Raw genomic sequence first — 20,762 nt, 5'->3', positions numbered from 1 at the left:
GTAACCCACTGTCTTCACCCTGGAGCCCTGTTGCGGTGGAGGTAAGGTCCCTGAGGGAGAGAAGCATTCTATACTCTTGTGATTAAACATAAATCTTTAGTGGACCCTCGTTGGACACTCACCCTCTTAGGTAACACAACAAGGCTGTGGGGTGCTGAAAGGGGAGGACGGTCTTTTTCCCAGGTGGGGAATGGATTTAGCAAAGTCTTTTATCTTAGAGAATAGTTGTTTTTATTAATGGAGAATTATCTAGGCCAATTTCACTCTTTTCTTCCCCACCTACTATGATTCTCTCTTGCTTCCCTCCTCTCTCCAGGTTTTGGGGACAGTGTTTTGCTCTGTGACTTCTGTTCTCTGATGGCCCCAAGAAAAGTCATTGCCTTTCGTTTTATTTAGATTTTTCTTGCTTCAAGGATAAGAGAGTATTAACTTCCAAGTTGAAGAACTTGGAACATGTGAAGACATGTTTAAGCTAAAACTGGAAATCCCAACTTTGTGTATTTGAAACATTTCATTAAAATTAAGATAAAATAAGTATGTAGAGATTAATAAAGAAAATCAGAGAAGCATGGGGCGAGCATGGCAAACTCAAGGAACTTCAAAGAGCTTGGTATGCTAGATCATCATGTATGTGTGAGGGGGGCTTTGTATAAAATGACAAAACTGGAGAGGTGGGCAGGTGTCAGGAGTGAAGGTCCTACGGTGAGTGTAACATGTTAGGTCACTTGTGTCTTATTTTTTAAAACCCTTACTGTTTAATATAGGGCTTAGTAAATAAAAGTTGTTTAATAAATGCATATTGAATGAAGAAAGAACAAAGGAAAGAAAATGTAGTTGAAAAGTCATACTAAAAATTAAGTGTGGAACAATAACTTCACATTTCTCTTAAAGAGTATGAAGAGAGTTATTCTTGAATTCTTACAAAGAGCTACTTTTCTTTTTTTTTTTTTTAAAGATTTTATTTATTTGACAGACAGAGATCACAAGTTGGCAGAGAGGCAGGCAGAGAGAGAGAGGGAGGGGGAAGCAGGCTCCCTGCTGAGTAGAGAGCCCAACGTGGGGCTCGATTTCAGGACCCTGGGATCATGACCTGAGCTGAAGGCAGAGGCTTTAACCCACTGAGCCACCCAGCGCCCCAAGAGCTAGTTTTCGCAGTATCTTTTAAAAACACTTAAATATTTAAAAACGGCCTAATTATTTAAAAGCACCCTTTTTATTTTTAAGGTTTTCAAGATGCTGAGGCAGCTTTTGCATTTAGATAATGATTTTTTTTTTAACATTCAGTTAATATTTATGGCCTTCTCTTGCTGCTTCTCATATGAACGAGAAATTATTCTTTGGCAGATATCCCCCAAATTAGCAGTGACACACAAATTTTTGGGGGTGGTTCAACATTCTGGTTGCTTTTCCCTCCATTTCCACGGGGACTATAGTTTTCTCTGGGTTTCCCAGACTTGTCGGTTAGGAAGCTGCTTCTTCCACTTGTTTTCTTATCTAACTTTAGAAAAACACTAGTTCACGACACTTATACGTCTAAATATTTGGCTGGTGGGAATTTTTTGGGTTTTCTAAATAAAGGCCGTCTATAGCTACAAAATATTAGACTATGGGAGACCTTGCAGGCATTTTGGCTAATGTACATCATGGAGGAGGGAAGTGAGACTTAGAGAATTCGGGAAGATTGCCCCTGTTTATACGAATGACTGCTGGGAGAAGTGAGAATTCACTTCTCTGCGTATCACTTCTGAGGCCTGATTATTTTTGATTTTCATCAACTAGGAACAGTATTAGTGTTACCCTGAGTTTTAGGCCCCTGGAGTTTGACTGCACAGTAGATGATGTTCAAACGCTTGGTTTCCTATCGCACTGCTTATAGCATTTGTCGGAGAGTAAATGAGACAGGGAAGAATTCCCCAGAGAGGGCAGAGAAGCTTGTGGATCCCATGATGAAGATGTCCATTTTCCTCAGCAGGTTCACTGACCAGGTCATACCAAGCAGATGAATCCAGCAAATCATTCCCAGGTGACGGGCTTTGTCCTCCTGGGGCTCTCCCAGGTATGGGAGCTCCGGTTCCTTTTCTTCAGTGTCTTCTCTGTTGTGTATCTTTTGACTGTGACGGGAAATCTCCTTATTGTGGCCATCGTGACCTCTGACCCACACCTCCACACAACCATGTACTTTCTCTTAGGCAATCTTTCTTTCCTTGACTTTTGCTACTCGACCATCACGGCACCTAGGATGCTGGTTGACTTGCTCTCAGGCAACCCCGTCATTTCCTTTGGCAGCTGCTTGACTCAACTCTTCTTCTTCCACTTCATTGGTGGCATCAAGATCTTCCTGCTGACTGTGATGGCGTATGACCGCTATGTTGCCATCTCCCAGCCCTTGCGCTACACGCTTATTATGAACAGGACCGTCTGTGGTCTCCTCATGGTAGCCTCCTGGGTGGGAGGCTTCATCCACTCCATTGTACAGGTTGGACTGACTATCCAGCTGCCATTCTGCGGGCCTGACAAGCTGGACAACTTTTACTGTGACGTGCCTCAGCTGATCAAATTGGCCTGCACAGATACCTTTGTATTAGAGCTTCTGATGGTGTCTAATAATGGCCTGGTGACATTGATGTGTTTTCTGGTGCTCTTGGGATCTTACACGGCACTGTTATTCATGCTCCGAGGCCACTCATGGGAAGGCCGCAGCAAAGCCCTGTCCACCTGTGCCTCCCATATTGCTGTAGTGACCTTAATCTTTGTGCCTTGTGTCTACATCTATGCAAGGCCTTTTCGGACATTCCCTATGGACAAGGCGGTCTCTGTGCTGTACACAATGGTCACTCCCATGCTGAATCCTGCCATCTACACCCTGAGAAATAAGGAAGTGATTGTGGCGATGAAAAAGCTGTGGAGGAGGCAGAAGGACCTTCTGGGTCCCCTGGAGCACTGACCTCCAGATTAGCAGAGGCAGGGCCTGAGAATCTGCTAGCTGCTTCAGTGTAGGAACATGCTTGAGAAGACCTGCAGAGTAACTAAAACTACATGTCCCCTTGGTTACTTGCTCTACTACTTGCTTCTCTATTGTTTTCAACCACAGTCAAGTTCTGGAGACCTGAACTCTTAACACAGTTAGAAAATGGAATGAGTATCCTAGAACTGCTCCCAAGTGCCTACTAGAGAAGAAGTCTTAGGTGCTATGCATAAATGGTGTTTGGCTCAGTGGTACTTGTCCATATGATGATATTGGCCCTGCAGAGAAAGTTCTAGCTTCATGGAGGTGGCACATCTGGTGTTTCTCTTCTGATATTTCTTCTTGGACACAAAATACATCAGATGAGCTCAGAAGAATTATAAACATCCTGGAGACAAGAGGATCTGGAGGTTAAAGTAAATGTGGTGTTGATTTGGGAAGGCTAACTGAATTTAATGTCATTGAAGAGAAAGGAAATTGTCTTTGGAAAATTACTTCCTCCTCTTACTTAAGGTATTCACCATCATCACAATTTAAATAATATTTGTTAAGAGTTTACTATGTGGCAGGCGTTGATTTTGTCATTTTCATTTTTTTAAAAAAGATTTTATTTATTTATTTGACAGACAGAGATCACAAGTAGGCAGAGAGGCAGGCAGAGAGAGAGGAGGAAGCTCGATCTCAAGACCCTGAGACCATGACCCGAGCCAAGGCAGAGGCTTAACCCTCTGAGCCACCCAGGTGCCCCTATCATCTTCATTTTAAAGATGAATCTGTGGCAACTGAGAGACTTTGAATCATTTATTTGAGTCTCTAGAGCTTGTTTCTGTGTAACTTTGGAACCCAAGTTCTGGATAATATCTAAAGGTCTTTGTAGCTACTAAGGGTCACTATGTCTTTTTGAGTTTGTGCCAGTTAAATTGGCATCGTGGGCAGAGATAAAATATTCTAACTTGGTCTCGGTCTCTTGTAGTTGGGAGAGCGAAACAGACTGGATTTTGGAGTGTTGGGGACACAGAGTAAAAGATCATTTGTTGACAACTAAACACAATGAAAAATGCAGAATTGGGTTATAAAGTGGAAAGGTAGATTATCCTTCAGTCCCTAAATAAGGAGTGGTACAAGATAATACACAAGTACCCCTAGAAGTTCTATTGCAACTTAAAAGGGAATGGAGAAACAGTCATGGTCTTTTCTTACGCGGTCTATTACCCCCCCTCACATCTTAACTCCCTGATCCATATTCCTGCGTCTCCTACCACCAAGTTAACCATCTGGCTTCTTACCTTTGTCATAGGACCTGCACTTTTTTTTTTATCTTCACTCCCATACCTGAGAATCAGTTTTACAATAAAACAAAGCAATGTGTTATTTATGTTGAATGTTATTTAATCAATTGGTGACACCTACCATGGATGTGGGATGGAAAAAGGATGATATTTAACAAGCGTCTGTAATCATAGCATTAAGTCATCACCCATTCCTTATACCTTAGTAAGTAAATTAGTATAAGCAAAGTTCCTTTCCTTGATGATAGCCAGCTGAGAGGGAATGTTTAGTATCCAGGGCCTAGAGCATGGGTCAAGCTTGAAAGAGGAAAGACACAGGTCTAGGAGAAAACAAGTTGGAAAGTTGGAAGAGGTGTTCGTATAGCAGAGCAAACACATAATCTATTTAAAAAGAATATCTTTTAGTGAAAAGATAATTTTGGAATCAGAAGACTCAAGTCAGAGTTCTCTTTCTGTATAGTTTAGTTTAGTAGGAAGAGTTTAATTCTCCTGCCACTATACCTTGGACTTGTAGCAGAGTCAGATCTTGATTTATATAAGTCATATGTACAGATACACTGAAGAGGACATACAAGTGCAAATAAAATGCAGCTTCTTCTTCTTCTTCTTCTTCTTCTTCCATCCCCCCCCCCCCCCCCGCTAGTAACCCAAATGATTTTCATCTGGCTGGATAGTAAGGGAAAAGAGCTAAAATTTAGGCAGGTCCAGTACACATAAAAATGTACATAGTCCCCTTAAATAGGAGGTCATTCTCTTCAGAAAATACCTCAGTCTCCCTTAGGATTCCCCTCCCCCTTTTAATAACTTAGTCCCTTTACCAGCTCTTTCATAGGCCGTGAGATCTCTGTGGGCAGGAGCAGTGCCCATCTTACCAAGTCTGCTTCCAAACTACATATTGTCCATTTTTCTCAGTCGTCGCTGCCAGTCGTAGTCAAAGTCATAGCCAGCATCTAGGCCAGGTGGCAGCTTCCTACTTGATTCTCTCAAAACCACTAGTCTCCCTCTAACCAGGATGCAGGAAGGAACATCTGCTTTTCTATTTGGGGATGTGCCCGATTAGGCAACCCCAAAAGGTGTGAAAAATGGTATATTCTAAGAAATCAGTGTTCCTATGATGAACTTGGGCTATACATGCACAGTAGATAATGTCTCTTTGCTACAAAGCCTGATCTCTGGGGAAAACATTGGGAGAACCATCTTCCCATTTTAATCAGGTCCCTAGGATTTCCTAATTCATGAAAACCCTTGGGGTCATATTAGCATGGGGCTCTTTGGGCACGGGCAGGGTGCTATTTACTACCCTCTTGTCTGGAGAAAACCACTCTGGTCAAAGCCACTGTCAGAAATCATCATCTGTAAGTCATGGCTCGTCAGAGGTCAGTGTCCTGGTTCCCTCGGTCAAAACAAAAAAGGAACAAAGAAGAAGGATCTCCGTTCCGGGCTGCTCACCTCTGAAATTCATCAGAGCCACTTGTGTCTCCTTGGGAATAAGGGAGAGAGGTTAGCAAGGTCCTACATTGAAGGGTGAGTGTTGATTTGATCTGTCCTATTCTCTTTCTTCCCAGCCTCAGCTATGGCAGCTGAAGATTTGAGATGCCCTCATCTCCTCCCTGTGGAGGCAGCCATGGGCCATTAGGTGGGGCTGGTGGACAGTCAAATCAGGAGTGGAACACAGACTTTGTAGCCCTGATTGGTCACAGGGTTCCTCAGCCTCACACCGAGGGCACTCACCTGTTAGCGTGTTTGATACACATCTTTGAACCACCCCTCAGACTTTACAGTGGAGACAGCAAAGGCACACAGCAGGGTGGCTTTGGGTTCATTCTCTCATTCTGGGTCTCAGTCTCAATATGGGGGGATTGGCGGGGAGAGCTGGTTACTCATTGCAATGTCACCCTTTGTCCTGTTCTGACAGATATGCCTTAGGGAAGAATGGCTGCAAGAAATGACTCTTTAGTGACCGAGTTTATCCTGCTGGGTTTAACACAACAGCCAGAACTCCAGCTGCCTTTCTTCTTCATTTTCTTAGGAATCTACGTGGTCACCATGGTGGGGAACATGGGCTTGATTATTCTGATTGGCCTGAACCCTCACCTGCACACCCCCATGTACTACTTCCTCTTCAACCTTTCCTTCATTGATCTCTGCTTCTCGTCTGTCATAATCCCTAGAATGCTGATGGGTTTTGTAACAGAGAACATCATCTCTTACGCAGAGTGCATGACACAGCTCTGTTTCTTCTCCTTCTTTGTTATTGACGAGTGCTGTATTTTGACGTCCATGGCCTATGACCGCTATGTGGCCATCTGTAAGCCCCTGCTTTACAAGGCCATCATGTCCCATCGGGTCTGCTTCACGCTGATGGCGGGAACATATGCGATGGGGGTTGCGGGTGCTGTGGCCCACACTGGGTGCATGCTGAGACTCACTTTCTGCCGTGACAACATCATCAATCATTACATGTGTGACATACCTCCTCTCCTCCGGCTCTCCTGCACAAGCACCTACATCAACGAGCTAGTGGTTTTCATTGTGGTAGGCATCAACGTAATAGTGCCCAGCCTCACCATCTCCGTTTCTTATGCCTTGATCCTCTCCAGCATCTTCCACATCCGTTCTTCCGAGGGCCGGTCCAAAGCCTTTAGTACCTGCAGCTCCCACATCGTTACTGTTTCTCTCTTCTTTGGATCATCAGCATTCATGTATCTTAAGCCATCTGCTGGGTCTCTGGATCAAGATAAAGTATCCACAGTTTTTTATACCATCGTGGGGCCAATGATGAATCCTTTCATCTATAGTCTGAGGAACAAAGATGTTAAAATTGCACTGAGTACGACTTTGAAGAAAAGGATGTTCTCATAAATGGAAACTCGGTTAGGTATAGATGCCAGACCTAGGAGGGGCACACAATGTATGAAGTTACAGAGAGAACAGTAAACAATCAAAATAGGAATGCAAATGATTCAAATAATAAGGTAAACTGAGTTAATTATGTATAAATCATTTCACAAAGACAATATAAGGAGGAGGAGGACCAGTCCTCTGTCTTTTCATAGAAAGTTAAAAGGAGTTCCTTTGTCATTCTTCAGCTCATTTTCAGAAGTTATAAATTTTAAGTATAAAAGCTTGAATGTTGGTAAATTCAGAAATGGTAAAGTGTGAGATTTTTGACTGAGACATGTCTGGAATTCTTGTGAAGATATGTCATGGGTATATGGACTTGGGTGGACTTGAGATGTGGCCATTCATTCCTTCATTCATTCACTCAATAAACCTCTATTGAAAGGCTGTGGTGGAAATGAGAGAGGTCTATTACATTGCTGTAGGGCATTTTGTTTAAGGAGAGTCCTTTGTTTCCCCAAAGAAGATAAAAATAGAAAGATCCTCTTCTCCTTCTAGTCTCAGGTCTCAAGGGAGTGTGGCAAAGGGAGATTTCCTTCTGATCCTAGATCCTAAGGACAAGAAACTAAGATAACCTTTTTAGAGCCGTCAGGAATAAAAACGAGCCTACACTGGGTTTTCCCTCTTGGAATTTCAGGGCAGGAAATATAGATAATAGGAGAAGCTATATTAGTAGAAGAATTTTTGTCCTTTTCTCAAATAGACTTAAAAATCTCTAATTCTTTTAGCAGTCAGCATTTTCCCTTTATGATTTCCACTGCCCCTTTTGTCTCAGAGGGTTAATGGCGCAAACAGTATAGTTATTCATAGAGACTGAGCATCTATCCTGCACCAGGCTCCATTGTTAAACACTGCAGATATAGTGGTAAGTGAGACAGGCAATGCGTGTGGGCTTATAGGGCATATCGTGTTGTTTGTTTACTTAGTCTCAAGAACTTACAAAGCTCATTTTTTGGGATTTCTTGATCTATTCTGAATGCAAAGTATATCAGACATGTGATTTAAATATTTTCTCCCAATCTGTCTTGTGTTTTCATTCTCTTAATAGTGTCTCTCAAAGAGCAGAGAATTTCAATTTTGATAAATTCTAATGTCTCAATCTTTTCTTATGGATTGAACTTCTGGTTTCATATTTAAGAGATCCTTTGCTCATCCCAGAGTTCCAAGATTTCTCTGTTATGTTTTCTTCTCTAAGTATTATGACATTTAAATTCATGATCTGTTTTGAATTGCTTTTTCTATTTGGTGTGGGCTGTTGATCTGAGTAAAATTTTTGTATTTGGATATCTAATAGTCCAGTATCCTTTGATGAAAAGTAATTCAGATTCAAGATAAGTCAACAGAGATATCTGGGTCCAGAGGTAGTAGTGAAGTAGGGAGATGTATAGATCTTTGGGCGCTGCTTCTGAGTGAGTTAAGTGAAAGAATGGAATTGTGGGTGAAATGAAAATTCTTTAACTTTTTAAGAAACTGCCCAACTCTTTTCGAAAGAGATTCTACTATTGTTATATTCCCACCAGCAAGATATGATAATTTTTTTCCACGTTTTTGCCAACACTTGGTAACATCTGTCTTCTTAATCATAGTCATTCTGGTGGGTGTGCAGTAGTATCTCATTTTGGTTTTAATTTACACGTCCTTAATGAATAATACTGACAATTTTTGTGTATGTCTACTAGCCAATTATATATCTTCTTTGAAATATCTAGTTAAATATTGTGCTTATTTTCTTTTTTCTAATTGAAGTGTAGGTGACATACAGTGTTATATTAGTTTTAGATGTATGACATAGAGAATTGATAATTCTATGCATGATGCAACGATCACCATGAAAAATTTAGTTACTGCCTGCAACCACACAATGTTGTTACAATATTATTGACTATATCCCCTACGCTGGCCTTTTCATGACTGTGATTTTTCCTGATTTGGCTATTTCTCTATTCAATATTCTGTCATAAGACGCAGTTAAAAAAATGAAAAGTCATAAATGATAAACCAAGGAAATACAGATCAGATAATGGACCTGTGTTAAGAAAATATAAACTACCCTTGCAACTTATTACGTTTTTATGGTTTATAATTTTTCATTCTTTCAGCCTACTTACATTGTTGTATTTGAAGCAAGTTTCTTGTAGGTAGCACGTTTGGGTTGTTTTTTAAATGAAACTTGAAAGTCTCTGCTTTTTTTTTTTCTTAAGATTTTTATTTATTTATTTGAGAGGGAGTGCTAGAAAGAGGGAGCAGGGGGTGTTAGGAAGTAGGATCCCCACTGAGCAGAGGGCCTGATGTGGGACTTGATCCTACCATCCTGGGATCATGATCTGAGTCAAAGGCAGATGCTTCACTGACTGAGCCACCCAGGCACCCTGAAAATCTCTGCTTTTTAATTAAATCTCCATTTAACTAATTTAGACCATTATTGATCTCTTGATGTCTGAGGGCTTACTCTACCATTGTGTTGTTTTCTATTGTTTCCACTGTTTCTTGATATATCCTTGATATATTCTTTTTCTCTGCTTCTTTTCTTGCCTTCCTATCAATTACTTGACCTTTCTCAGAATTCAGCTTTGATTTATACTTAGTGATTTGAAGTACCTGTCTGTATACTCTAGTTAGCACAATATACACATGTAACTTACATAGTCTACATGTACATGTTACATAGTATTGACATTTTGTGACTTGGAGTAAAGTGTAGAAAACTTGCTTCTATTTACTTCCTTTTACTCTTTCCCATTTAAAAAAAAAAAAAAAAACCCTGTCTTTAGTATTTCCTCTTCATACATACATACATACATATCAGGTGGTGTAATTACTTTTGCTTCAAATGTCAAAAAATGTTTAAAAAATCATGAAGATAGTCTATTTTATTTATCTATATTTTCCACAGTCAACATTTCTTCCTTCCTGGAGTTTAGTCTAGACTTCCTCCTGTGGTCATTTCCCTTATGTTCCATATACTTTTTTAGCCATTCTGAAAGGGTCGGTATGTGGAAGACCAATTATGTTAGATTTCCTTCATCTGGAAATATATTTATTTCCTCTTTATTCCTGAAGTATATTGTTAGTGGATATAGACTTCAAAATTGGAATTGAGTTTGAGAAATTCTTTATAGATTTTTGATACTAACCCTTTATCAGATATGTTATTTGCAAATATCTTCTCCCATTCCAAAGGTTGCCTTTTAGTGATGTTGATTGTTTCCTTTACTGTGCAGAAGCATTTTATCTTGATGAAGTTCCAATAGCTCATTTCTGCTTGTTTTCTCTGCCTCAGGAGACATCTAGTAAAAAGTTGCTCCAACTGAGGTCAAAGAGGTTGCAGTCTGTATTTTCCTTTAGGAATCTGATAGTTTCCTGCCTCACATTTAGGTCTTTCATCCATTTTGAATTTATTTTTGTCTATGGTGTGAGAAAGTGATCCAGTTTCATTCTTTTGCATGTTGCTGTTCAGTTTTCCTAACACCATTTTTTGAAGCAACAGTCTTTTTTCCATTGGACATTCTTATAAAACTCAATTTATAAAACTTATAGAACTTACAAAGCTCAACACTTGAGGTGCCCGGGTGGCTCAGTCAGTTAAGGGTTCCATCTCTTGATTTTGGTTCAGTTCACAATCTCAGGGTCCTGAGATCGAGCCCCACCTTGGGATCTGAGCTGAGTGAGGAACCTGCTTGGGATTTTCTCTCTCCTTCTGCACCTCCTCCTGTTTGTGCATATACACACACTCTTCCTTTCTCTCTCAAAATAAAAACAAAAACAAAAACAAAAACTCAACACCCCTTCAAAACAATCCATTTTAAAAATGGGCAGAAGACCCGAGTAGACATTTTTCCTAAGAAGACATACAAATGGCTAAGAGACACATTAAAAAATCTTCAACATCACTCACATTAGGAAAATACAAATGAAAACTACAATGAGATATCACTCACACCTGTCAGAATGGCTAAAATTAACAACACAGGAAACAAAAGATGTTGGTAAGGATGTGGAGAAAGGGGAACCCTCTTACACTGTTGGTGGGAATGCAAATTGGTGCAGCCACTGTGGAAAACAGTATGGAGGGTCTTTGTTTTTCAGTGTACATAGTCTCTCATGGTTCATCTCCCCCTCCAATTTCCCTCAACTCCCTTCTCCTCTCCATCTCCCCATGTCCTCCATGTTATTTGTTATGCTCCACAAATAAGTGAAACCATATGACATTTGGCTCTCTCTGCTTGACTTATTTCACTCAGCATAATCTCTTCCAGTCCTGTCCATTTTGCTACAAAAGTTGGGTATTCATCATTTCTGAGGGAGGCATGATACTCCATAGTGTATATGAACCATATCTTCCTTATCCATTCGTCCATTGAAGGGCATCTTGGTTCTTTCCACAGTTTGGTGACTGTGGCCATTGCTGCTATAAACATTGGGGTACAGATGGCCCTTCTTTTCACTAAATCTGTATCTTTGGGGTAAATATCCAGTAGTGTAATTGAAGGGTCATAGGGAAGCTATATTTTTAATTTCTTGAGGAATCTCCACACTGTTCTCCAAAGTGGCTGCACCAACTTGCATCCCCACCAACAGTATAAGAGGGTTCCCCTTTCTCCACATCCTCTCCAACACACATTGTTTCCTGTCTTGCTAATTTTGGCCATTCTAACTGGTGTAAGGTGGTATCTCAGTGTGGTTTTAATTTGAATCTCCCTGATGGCTAGTGATGAAGAACATTTTTTCATGTGTCTGATAGCCATTTGTATGTCTTCATTGGAGAAGTGTCTGTTCATATCTTCTGCCCATTTTTTGATATGATTATCTGTTTTGTGTGTGTTGAGCTCGAGGAGTTCTTTATAGATCCTGGATATCAACCTTTTGTCTATACTGTCATTTTCAAATATCTTCTCCCATTCTGGGGGTTGCCTCTTTGTTTTGTTGACTGTTTTCTTTGCTGTGCAGAAGCTTTTGATCTTGATGAAGTCCCAAAAGTTCATTTTCACTTTTGTTTCCTTTGCCTTTGGAGATATATCTTGAGAGAAGTTGCTGTGGCTGATATCAAAAAGGTTACTGCCTATGTTCTCCTCTAGGATTCTGATGGATTCCTGTCTCACGTTGAGGTCTTTTTCTGTACTCGAGGAACTACAGAACACTCGTGAAAGAAACTGAAGAAGACACAAAAAGATGGAAGACCATTCCATGCTCTTAGATCAGAAGAATAAATATTGTTAAAATGTCTATACTGCCTAGAGCAATCTATACTTTTAATGCCATTCCAATCAAAATTCCACTGGAATTTTTCAAGAGCTGGAGCAAATAATCATAAAATTTGTATTGAATCACAAGAGACCCTGAATCACTAAGGAAATGCTGAAAAACAAAAATAAAACTGGCAGCATCACAGTACTTGATTTCAAGCTTTACTACAAAACTGTGATCAACAAGACAGCATGGTACTGGCATAAAAACAGACACATAGACCAGTGGAATAGAGTAGAGAGTCCAGATATGGACCCTCAACTCTATGGTCAAATAATCTTCAACAAAGCAGGAAAATATATACAGTGGAAAAAAGACAGTCTCTTCAATAAATGGTGCTGGGAAAATTGGACAGCTTTATGTAGAAGAATGAAACTCAACCATTCTCTTACACCATGCACAAAGATAAACTCAAAATGGTTTCAAGTTTTTATTTAAATTCTAGTTAGTTAACAAAGTGGCTGTAGTACCATTTTACATTCCCTCCAGCAATATATATATATATATATATATATGAATAACCCAGCTTCTCCATATCTGTGCCATATTTCATATTGTCACTGTATTTTATTCTGGTCATTCTGATGATGTGAAATGTCTCATTGTGGTTTTAACTTATATCACCCTCATTCCTGATGATATTGAACATATTTTTATGTGCTTATTTTGCAGGTATATGTCCTCTTCATTGATCTGTCTTTTCACATCTTTTATCCATTTTCTAATAGGAATGTTTCATTATTCATGTTTTTGCCACTGAGTTTTAGTACTTTTCTTTTTCTCTTTAAAAATACTTTCTAGATACATACCAGGAAGTCTTTGTTGGATATGTGGCTTGCAAATGTTGTCTATAGTTCAAATATTTTTGCTCTTAACTCTATTATTTCTTTTTTTCTGTTTCTTCGACTTCTGCACCACGGATTTTTTCATTTTATTATCCCTCTACTTATTTAATCATTTATTTATATCATGATGGAGAGATGGACATTTATTTTATATATTAAATTTTATTCCATTACTGCTTTATTTATTCTGTTACTCAAATTATTCAAGTTTTGGCTATTGAGAACACTTTCAATTGGTTCTTGTGTCTCTTTTTTTTTTTTTTTAAAGATTTTATTTATTTATTTGACAGAGAGAGATCACAAGTAGGCAGAGAGGCAGGCAGAGAGAGGAGGAAGCAGGCTCCCTGCTGAGCAGAGAGCCCGATGCGGGACTCGATCCCAGGACCCTGAGATCATGACCTGAGCCGAAGGCAGCGGCCTAACCCACTGAGCCACCCAGGCACCCTCTTGTGTCTCTTTTTATTTTTATTTTTTAAAGATCTATTTATTTGAGTGGGGGAAGGGCAGGGGGAGAGAGAGAGAATCCCAAGCAAACTCCCTGGTGAGCATGGAGCTTGATGTGGGGGTTGATCCCACAACCAGATCATGACCTGGGCCAAAGTCAAGAGTCAAAAACTCAACCCACTGTCCCAGGTGTCCCAGTTCTTGTGTCTCTTTGACATAACCATGTGTGTGTGTAGTTTAGCACTTCTTTGCTTTCTAGCACCAGAAGATGCTCATCTTTCCTGCCCGAGTTCCTTTCCTGGTTTCTTTCATTGCAGATCATCATTAGAAACCAATATCTGGGCATGAAATGTTCTTGCTGCTACTAGGGTATCACTGCTTCTAGGCCCTCTAAGCTGATACCTATCAATAAATATGTCCGTATGCAGTCATCTGTGGTTATATTCAGTTAAACGTGTGCATACTGATGACTCCTGTTCTAATCTAGTACTACGTGTTTTCTCTGCTCGCTTGTTTGTAAGCTGCCAGTTCTCACAGTAAGATACCTGATTCCCACCATCGACCATTGACTCTCTCACCCAAGAGCTTAAAAAAGACTGGTATTAATTCTTCTTTAAATGTTTGGTAGAATTAATCTGTCAAGCATTATGGTCCTGAGCTTTTCTTTGTTGGGAGGTTTTTGAGTACTTCTCTAACCTGCAGATTTGTTAATAGATCTATTCAGACTTTCTATTTCTTCATAATTTAGTCTTGGTAAGTTTTATGTTTCCTGGAATTTATCCATTTATTCTGCATTGCAAAATTTGCCGGTCTATATTTGCTCATAATAGTGCCTCATGATCTTTTTAATTTCGGGCCATCAGTTGTAAAGTTTCTTATTTTATTTCTTTGAGTTTTCTCTCTTTTTCTCCTTAGTTGAGCTAGGGGTTTGTCAATTTTATCTTTTCAAAAAACCAACCCTTAGTTTTGTAGATTTTTTCCTATTGTTTCCTTGTTTTGTATTTTATTTTTACTCTAATCTTTATATCCTTCCTTCTGCTAACTTTGGAATCAGTTTGTTCTACTACTATAAGATGTGAGGGAACAGAATATAAAGAACAATGGGTAAATTATTTGGGAGCACAACCAATGGTTCCTGGAGAAGATACTATACTCATGTCTGTGTGTATATGTTAGTAGCAGTATATGTTAGTGGCAGTGAGTAGGCATAAATCGTGCTCTGTTAATTTTTTGCTATGTAACAAAACATCCCAACATTTAGCATCTTAAGACAACAACAATTAATGATTTAGTCACAAGTCTGGAATTTGTGCCAGGTATCATGATAAAGGCTCATCTCCCCTTCACTTGGTAGTCCCTGGGGCAGCCCGAGGTTCGATGGCTCAGTCCTATGGCTGGGAAACCTGTACTCACTGTTGTCTCTGAGAACTTAGCTGCAGTGGGCCCAGGGCGTCAGAACATCTTCATGTGAACCTCTCTACATACGTCTCTTTCTGTGGCCCATGGCTATTTGCCCTGTCTCAGAGCATGGTGAATAGTTCCAAGAGTAGGTGCATTCAAGAGCCAGGGCAAGGCTGCATATCCAACCTGAGAAGTCACCTAGCATCTTCCAAATTCAGAAGGCAGGGTGGGGAGGGGGAGTGTTGGGGAACAGACCCCTTAGCTCTTGATGGAAAGTGTCTTCATTTCTTTTCAAGAAGAAGGTTTGGGATGGATGATACTGTTGTGGTCATCTTAGGAAAATACAATCTGCCTCAATATCTTAGAATTTATAAGCCTTTATTGAAGGGTTAGGGGAGAAAGAGAGAGAGGGAGAGAGAGAATGATCTACGTTCAAAGACTTTTACTCAAACTTTGGGGCATCCTTATTTCATCATGAACCTCCCTTAATTAAAGGGTGGTAAAACATCTCACTCCTAAGCTTACACATTTCTACAACATTCTGGGGAAACACTACCTTGTCATAGTGTCTCTAAGTCTGTGCGCCAACCCCCCCGCCCAGTTTTAATGTTTTCAGATATTTACCCTAATTTACATAGCACAACTGTTAGCAATCATTAAAGCCCATTTTAGCAATTAGTGGATATGAACTTGGTAATAAAAACTAAGTAATAGAATATTTTCAAGAAATATTATTTTATTAAATGTTAGCATTGCTGGTGAGGGGGACACACCTACATGCTTTATAGATTGTCACATTATTAAGAAAACAACAGGACTGAAATCATGTATCACTTGCAGCTTTATTATTTGAATGCCACTGTTGCCACAAAGTCCTTCATTCGATGAGGTTAGTTAGTTCATCTGATCACACGGTTCACAATTTCTTTGCACATTCCACCTTCAGGGGTCCTGGTGAACTTCTCCCTCAGAAGCACCAGACCATAGATGACCAATTGTAAGGATGCTTTGTCACTCTTGTAGCATGTCCTCTCGGCAAGTTATCCCGCCTAAATAATGCATTTGTTTCCTGTCCCTTTGCCATATTTTTCAAAAAGAGACTATCAGTCTATGCCCTATTGGCATTGCCAGGAGCTTGAGAAAATGATAACCCTATGCAGTTGTCCTCCTTTCGTTAAATATTGTTTTCATCTTAACTCATACTCAGTAATTCTGTCATCTGTTTCCTTTAAATTTCAAGTGAGCCTGTAATATTAGAAATATATCCAGTCTCCTAAATTTAAAAATCAAAACTGAAGATCAAAATAATCTAAAAGGAGAAGATAATTGGGAGGAACAATTTGTCTGGATGAAAAACCAATTTTCTGACTTGATAACCTTCTTGTGAAGAATGGATAGTGTCTGGTTTGATTTTCAAATTTTGAGTATTGAGTTGAACAAATATTTTATAAAGTTAACCTTTGGTTGGGACATATATGAGGTCTATGGAATCTGTGCTTTTAAAGTTCTTATAATCCAGTTATGCACATGACACATTCAATAACTATGTAAGACAGGACAGCTTTAGTGTCAGTGCCATTGTGAAAGCTATAATGAATCAGTGTGATGCAGGCTGACCGGGTCAGATATGAAGACAGAAGAGCAGAGTCTGAGAGAGTAAAGGATTCTTACTGGGTAGACAGGTATAGAAAGAGTAGGGCCAAAGTTGAGAAGAAGGGACTGGAATGGTACAGGCATATTCTTCTTCTGTGATGTATCCTATTATTTTAACAAAGCAGCCATTTGATGATAGAGAGGAATGCTTTAGGACAGGACCATACTTTGTTTTAGCTCTGCCTCCCATTCTATGTTTGGCTCTTCCTATGTTTAAAACCTACTCTATGGGAATAATGAACTTCTCTGGGTTCCTTCTGGCCTTCCTACAGATATATTGGCAACTCTGAGATACTAGAACAAAGGAGATTAGCTCTGAATTTTGGCGGAGTGTGGTATCTTCCATGCACTTCTTTCTTTCTTTCTTTCTTTCTTTCTTTCTTTCTTTCTTTTTTTTAAGATGTTATTTATTTATTTGACAGACAGAGATCACAAGTTGGCAGAGAGGCAGGCAGAGAGAGAGGAGGAAGCAGGCTCCCTGCTTAGCAGAGAGCCCAATGCGGGGCTTAATCCCAGGACCCTGAGATCATGACCTAAGCCAAAGGCAGAGGCTTAACCCACTGAGCTACCCAGGCGCCCTGACTTCTTTCTTTTTTTTTTTTTTTTTAATGTATTTTTTCTGTTCCAGAAATGCCAGGTTCAGATCCTGCCTCTGTGGAGGACGAGGCACTATTTAAAGTTCAGGGAATCCTTATCTCAAAGAGGTCTACCCTTGGCTCAAGGTCTAACATGATCTTGAGACCTCTAATGAATTGGGAATTTATAAACAGTGAAGGCTAGATTCAATTCTCTCTAAGGTATTCAGTTATAATCGAAATGCAGGGTTTCTGAAGCCATAGAGACATGAATTGAAATCCTGGCTTTAACTATTACTGGTTGCATGATCTTGGAAAATTTATGTCACCTCCTTCAGTTTCATTTTTCTTGTCTGTAGAAGGTGATTAATACCATTGTCTTGAAATATAGTTTTAAGGAGGAATAATATAAAATAACAGGCACAGCGCCTTATACATTTGTGTGCTCAAAATGATTATGGTTACTACTATAATTCTAATGCTTTTTCAGTTTGTTCCCTTTACAACACCTCTAACATAATTCTGTAAAATGCCTCTCCATCTCCAATGATATTACCCAAGTTAGACACTGTTTTTCTCATGTCTAGGTTGTTATGGTGGTCTATTAACTGGTCATTCTACCATTTGTCCCTTTTGTTCTAGCATTTATGAATGTGGCTGCTGCTTCTTTCTATAGAAGAACTGGAGAAATAAAGAGGCAGAATGTCTGGTGCATAATCCAGACTCTTGAATCTGACATTCAAGGCCCTTTTTCCGTCTATAGAGTACTTCCGGGTCATTCATAGATTTTTTTGAACACAGCCTAGCTCTACCCACTTCTGTGGCAGGCAAGCTGCTCTCACTAAAGCCTAGAGTTATTATTTATTACCTTGGAGTCTAGAAATATATATATTTTTTGTGTTGCTTCCTCCACGTTCAATGAAGATATCAAAATCCTGCCAATTCTTCAGAAATACATTGAACCTTAGCTTATATAATAAGTTCTCTTTGACATCCTTTGCAGGCTTGGTAAGAAAAGGGAACATTTATTTTGCACTAGGCACTTAACCTCCTAAAATCCTACAAAGTATTTTTTTTTAAAGATTTTTATTTTTTTATTTGACAGAGAGAGATACAGCGAGAGAGGGAACACAAGCAGGGAGTGGGAGAGGGTGAAGTAGGCTCCCACCGAGCAGGGAGCCTGACATGGGGCTGGATGGAGGACCCTGGGATCATGAGCTGAGCCAAAGGCAGACACTTAATGATTGAGCCACCAGATGTCCCAAAGTAGTTCTTTCTAACTTTACATTTAATAGAGGACATTGAGACACCAAGTATTATTAAATTTGTATTAGATTCTACGCCTAACTGACTGGTGGGATCAGGATTAGAATACTGGTAGCTCTGACCTCAAAATCCATCTTAATTCTACTGCTTTGTTATATACCATCTTGAATGAGAAAGTAAAGATAATGACACTTTCTACGTGGCCTTGAGCAAGTCACTTTTCTCTGTGTAGTTGTATTTTATCCTCTTGAAAGCATGGTCTATTCTCTTAAGCTAGGTGATGTGTAGGTAAAGTTTTATTTATTATTTGTTCATTACATATTGGTGTCAGTATTCTTTAATATGTGTTATTTAATCAAATTATTGTATATGAAATAAAAAAGAATCATTTATTTAAACAAATGAGGTTATGAACAGCATTTCACTTACCTCTGAGCCATGAAACATAGATCTGGAAGATACTCTTAGACATCACCTACGAGGTCCTTCCATTTTATAGATGGAGCTTTTGTGACTGAGACATTGAGAAATGTCACTTGGCCAAAGGGAGGGGGAAAAGCTCGTGGCTGGGCTGAAACTCAGTTGCACTGATTCCCACCTGAATGATTTCCCCTCCCCATTTTGCTCTGGGAACAGTTGTTTTCTTGGCAGGCAAATGAAGAATCCCAGCACAGGTCAGGGGAGTGCGCCGCCTGCTGGAGACTCTCGTGAGCCTCGGCCCAGAAACCTTTGGAGAGCCCTCTTGACCTCCTTGTTCCGCAGAGTGTAGATGAAAGGGTTGAGCATGGGAGTGATGATCCTGTAGAAGACAGCGGGAACCCCAGCTCCTGCCCCCCCGGAGCGAGGCTGCAGGTAGATGCAGACAGGTGGCACGTAGTACAGGAGCACCACTGTGAGGTGGGATGAGCAGGTGGAGAAGGCGCGCCGCCGGCCCTGGGCAGTGCGGATGCGCAGCACCGCCGCGACGATGAAGACGTAGGATACGACGATGAGAATCAGGCAGCCTGCAGCCACGATGCCAATGTTGGCCAGCATGACGAGCTCATTAATGGTGGTGTCTTCGCAGGCCAGCTTCAGCACCGGGGGGATGTCGCAGAAGAAGTAGGCAATGTGGTGTGGACCACAGTAGAGCAGGCGGAAGGTGAGGGAGGTGTGGATTGCAGAGTGCACAGCACCTATGGTCCAAGTGAGTCCAGCCAGCCCCGCACACATGCGTCTGTTCATGGCCACTGGGTAGTGTAGCGGCTGACAGATAGCTAGGTAGCGGTCATAGGCCATGACTGTGTATAGGAAGCACTCAGTGCTGGCCAGGAAATGGAAGCAGTAAAGTTGTACAGCGCAGCCCTCAAAGGAAATCACCTTCCCATCCGCAGTCAGGAGGCCTGCCATGACCTTGGGCACCGTCACTGTGGACAAACAGGCATCCAGGAAGGAGAGGTGCCCCAGGAAGTGGTACATAGGGGAGCGGAGGTGAGGGTCAGAGCCCACAGTTTTGAGAATAAGGAGATTCCCGGTCAAGGTGATGCTGTAGATGAGGAGGAAGAGGAGGAAGAAGAGGCTAGGATGTTCAGCTGTGTACATCAGACCCTCCAGAAAGAAGTGGCTCACCACGGTCTGGTTGGGGTCCTCTGTCTCAATGGCCATCTTCTCACACACGAAGCGGTTAGTTACCCCTTTGTAACAAAACTGATATCAACAAATGTAATGAACAGCCATCTCTCTTAGCTGAAATGTCATGTGCTGTCGGACTGTGCTGGCTTGGTCTTGCGCCCTACACGAGAGAAAGATATACAGGTTCATTTCACTCTTTTGATCTGTTGTTTTCTTGCTGTTGTTTCAGAAATGACTTTTTCAATATGGGGGACCTACAATCCTTTGAGGTACATAAAGGACTGTAATAATTACTTGGAGAAATGCATCTCCTAGATAGCACCAATATAAGTATGGATTGTAAATCCTACTCTTGTGGACCATATCAATCCCGCAAATATTTCAGAATTGTGATGCCTTCACTTTCCTAATTTACTCTGCCGTACTGCAGATGTGGCTAAGCCGGCTCTTATTACCGAGTGATGCTAGGGAGCTGTAGCCCATCTTTGGGGGATACTTACCCAGAGTGTGTGGGGGGGCTGTTACGTCAGCCAGACACCCAGCAGTTCCATCCATTCCTCACCCAGAG

The 20,762-nt window shown here is 40.6% G+C and overlaps 3 protein-coding genes across 3 annotated transcripts; 2 read left to right on the top strand and 1 right to left on the bottom strand.

Annotated features, from left to right (window-relative positions):
* Positions 1 to 1,999: 1,999 nt before the first annotated feature.
* Positions 2,000 to 2,944, top strand: OR4D5 (olfactory receptor family 4 subfamily D member 5; the record flags this gene model as incomplete). Its single annotated transcript, XM_082750778.1, has 1 exon — positions 2,000 to 2,944. One exon carries the CDS (start codon positions 2,000 to 2,002, stop codon positions 2,942 to 2,944), a length of 945 nt encoding a protein of 314 aa, XP_082606904.1.
* Positions 2,945 to 6,186: 3,242 nt separating this feature from the next.
* LOC309858092 (olfactory receptor 8B3-like) lies at positions 6,187 to 7,116 on the top strand (the record flags this gene model as incomplete). The annotated part of the gene is made up of 1 exon (XM_082750781.1): positions 6,187 to 7,116. The coding sequence occupies one exon, from the start codon at positions 6,187 to 6,189 to the stop codon at positions 7,114 to 7,116; it is 930 nt and encodes a 309-aa protein (XP_082606907.1).
* Positions 6,973 to 20,227, bottom strand: OR10S1 (olfactory receptor family 10 subfamily S member 1; the record flags this gene model as incomplete). Its single annotated transcript, XM_082750777.1, has 2 exons — positions 6,973 to 7,053; positions 19,013 to 20,227. The coding sequence occupies one exon, from the start codon at positions 20,225 to 20,227 to the stop codon at positions 19,259 to 19,261; it is 969 nt and encodes a 322-aa protein (XP_082606903.1). The 3' UTR covers positions 6,973 to 7,053; positions 19,013 to 19,258.
* Between the last annotated feature and the right edge of the window lie 535 nt (positions 20,228 to 20,762).

The sequence above is a fragment of the Mustela nivalis genome (assembly GCF_964662115.1).
Source record: "Mustela nivalis genome assembly, contig: HAP1_SCAFFOLD_1842, whole genome shotgun sequence".
Taxonomy (NCBI): Eukaryota; Metazoa; Chordata; class Mammalia; order Carnivora; family Mustelidae; genus Mustela; species Mustela nivalis.
The sequence above is the reverse complement of the archived record's forward strand: the minus strand, read 5'-3'. Positions and strand labels throughout refer to the sequence as shown.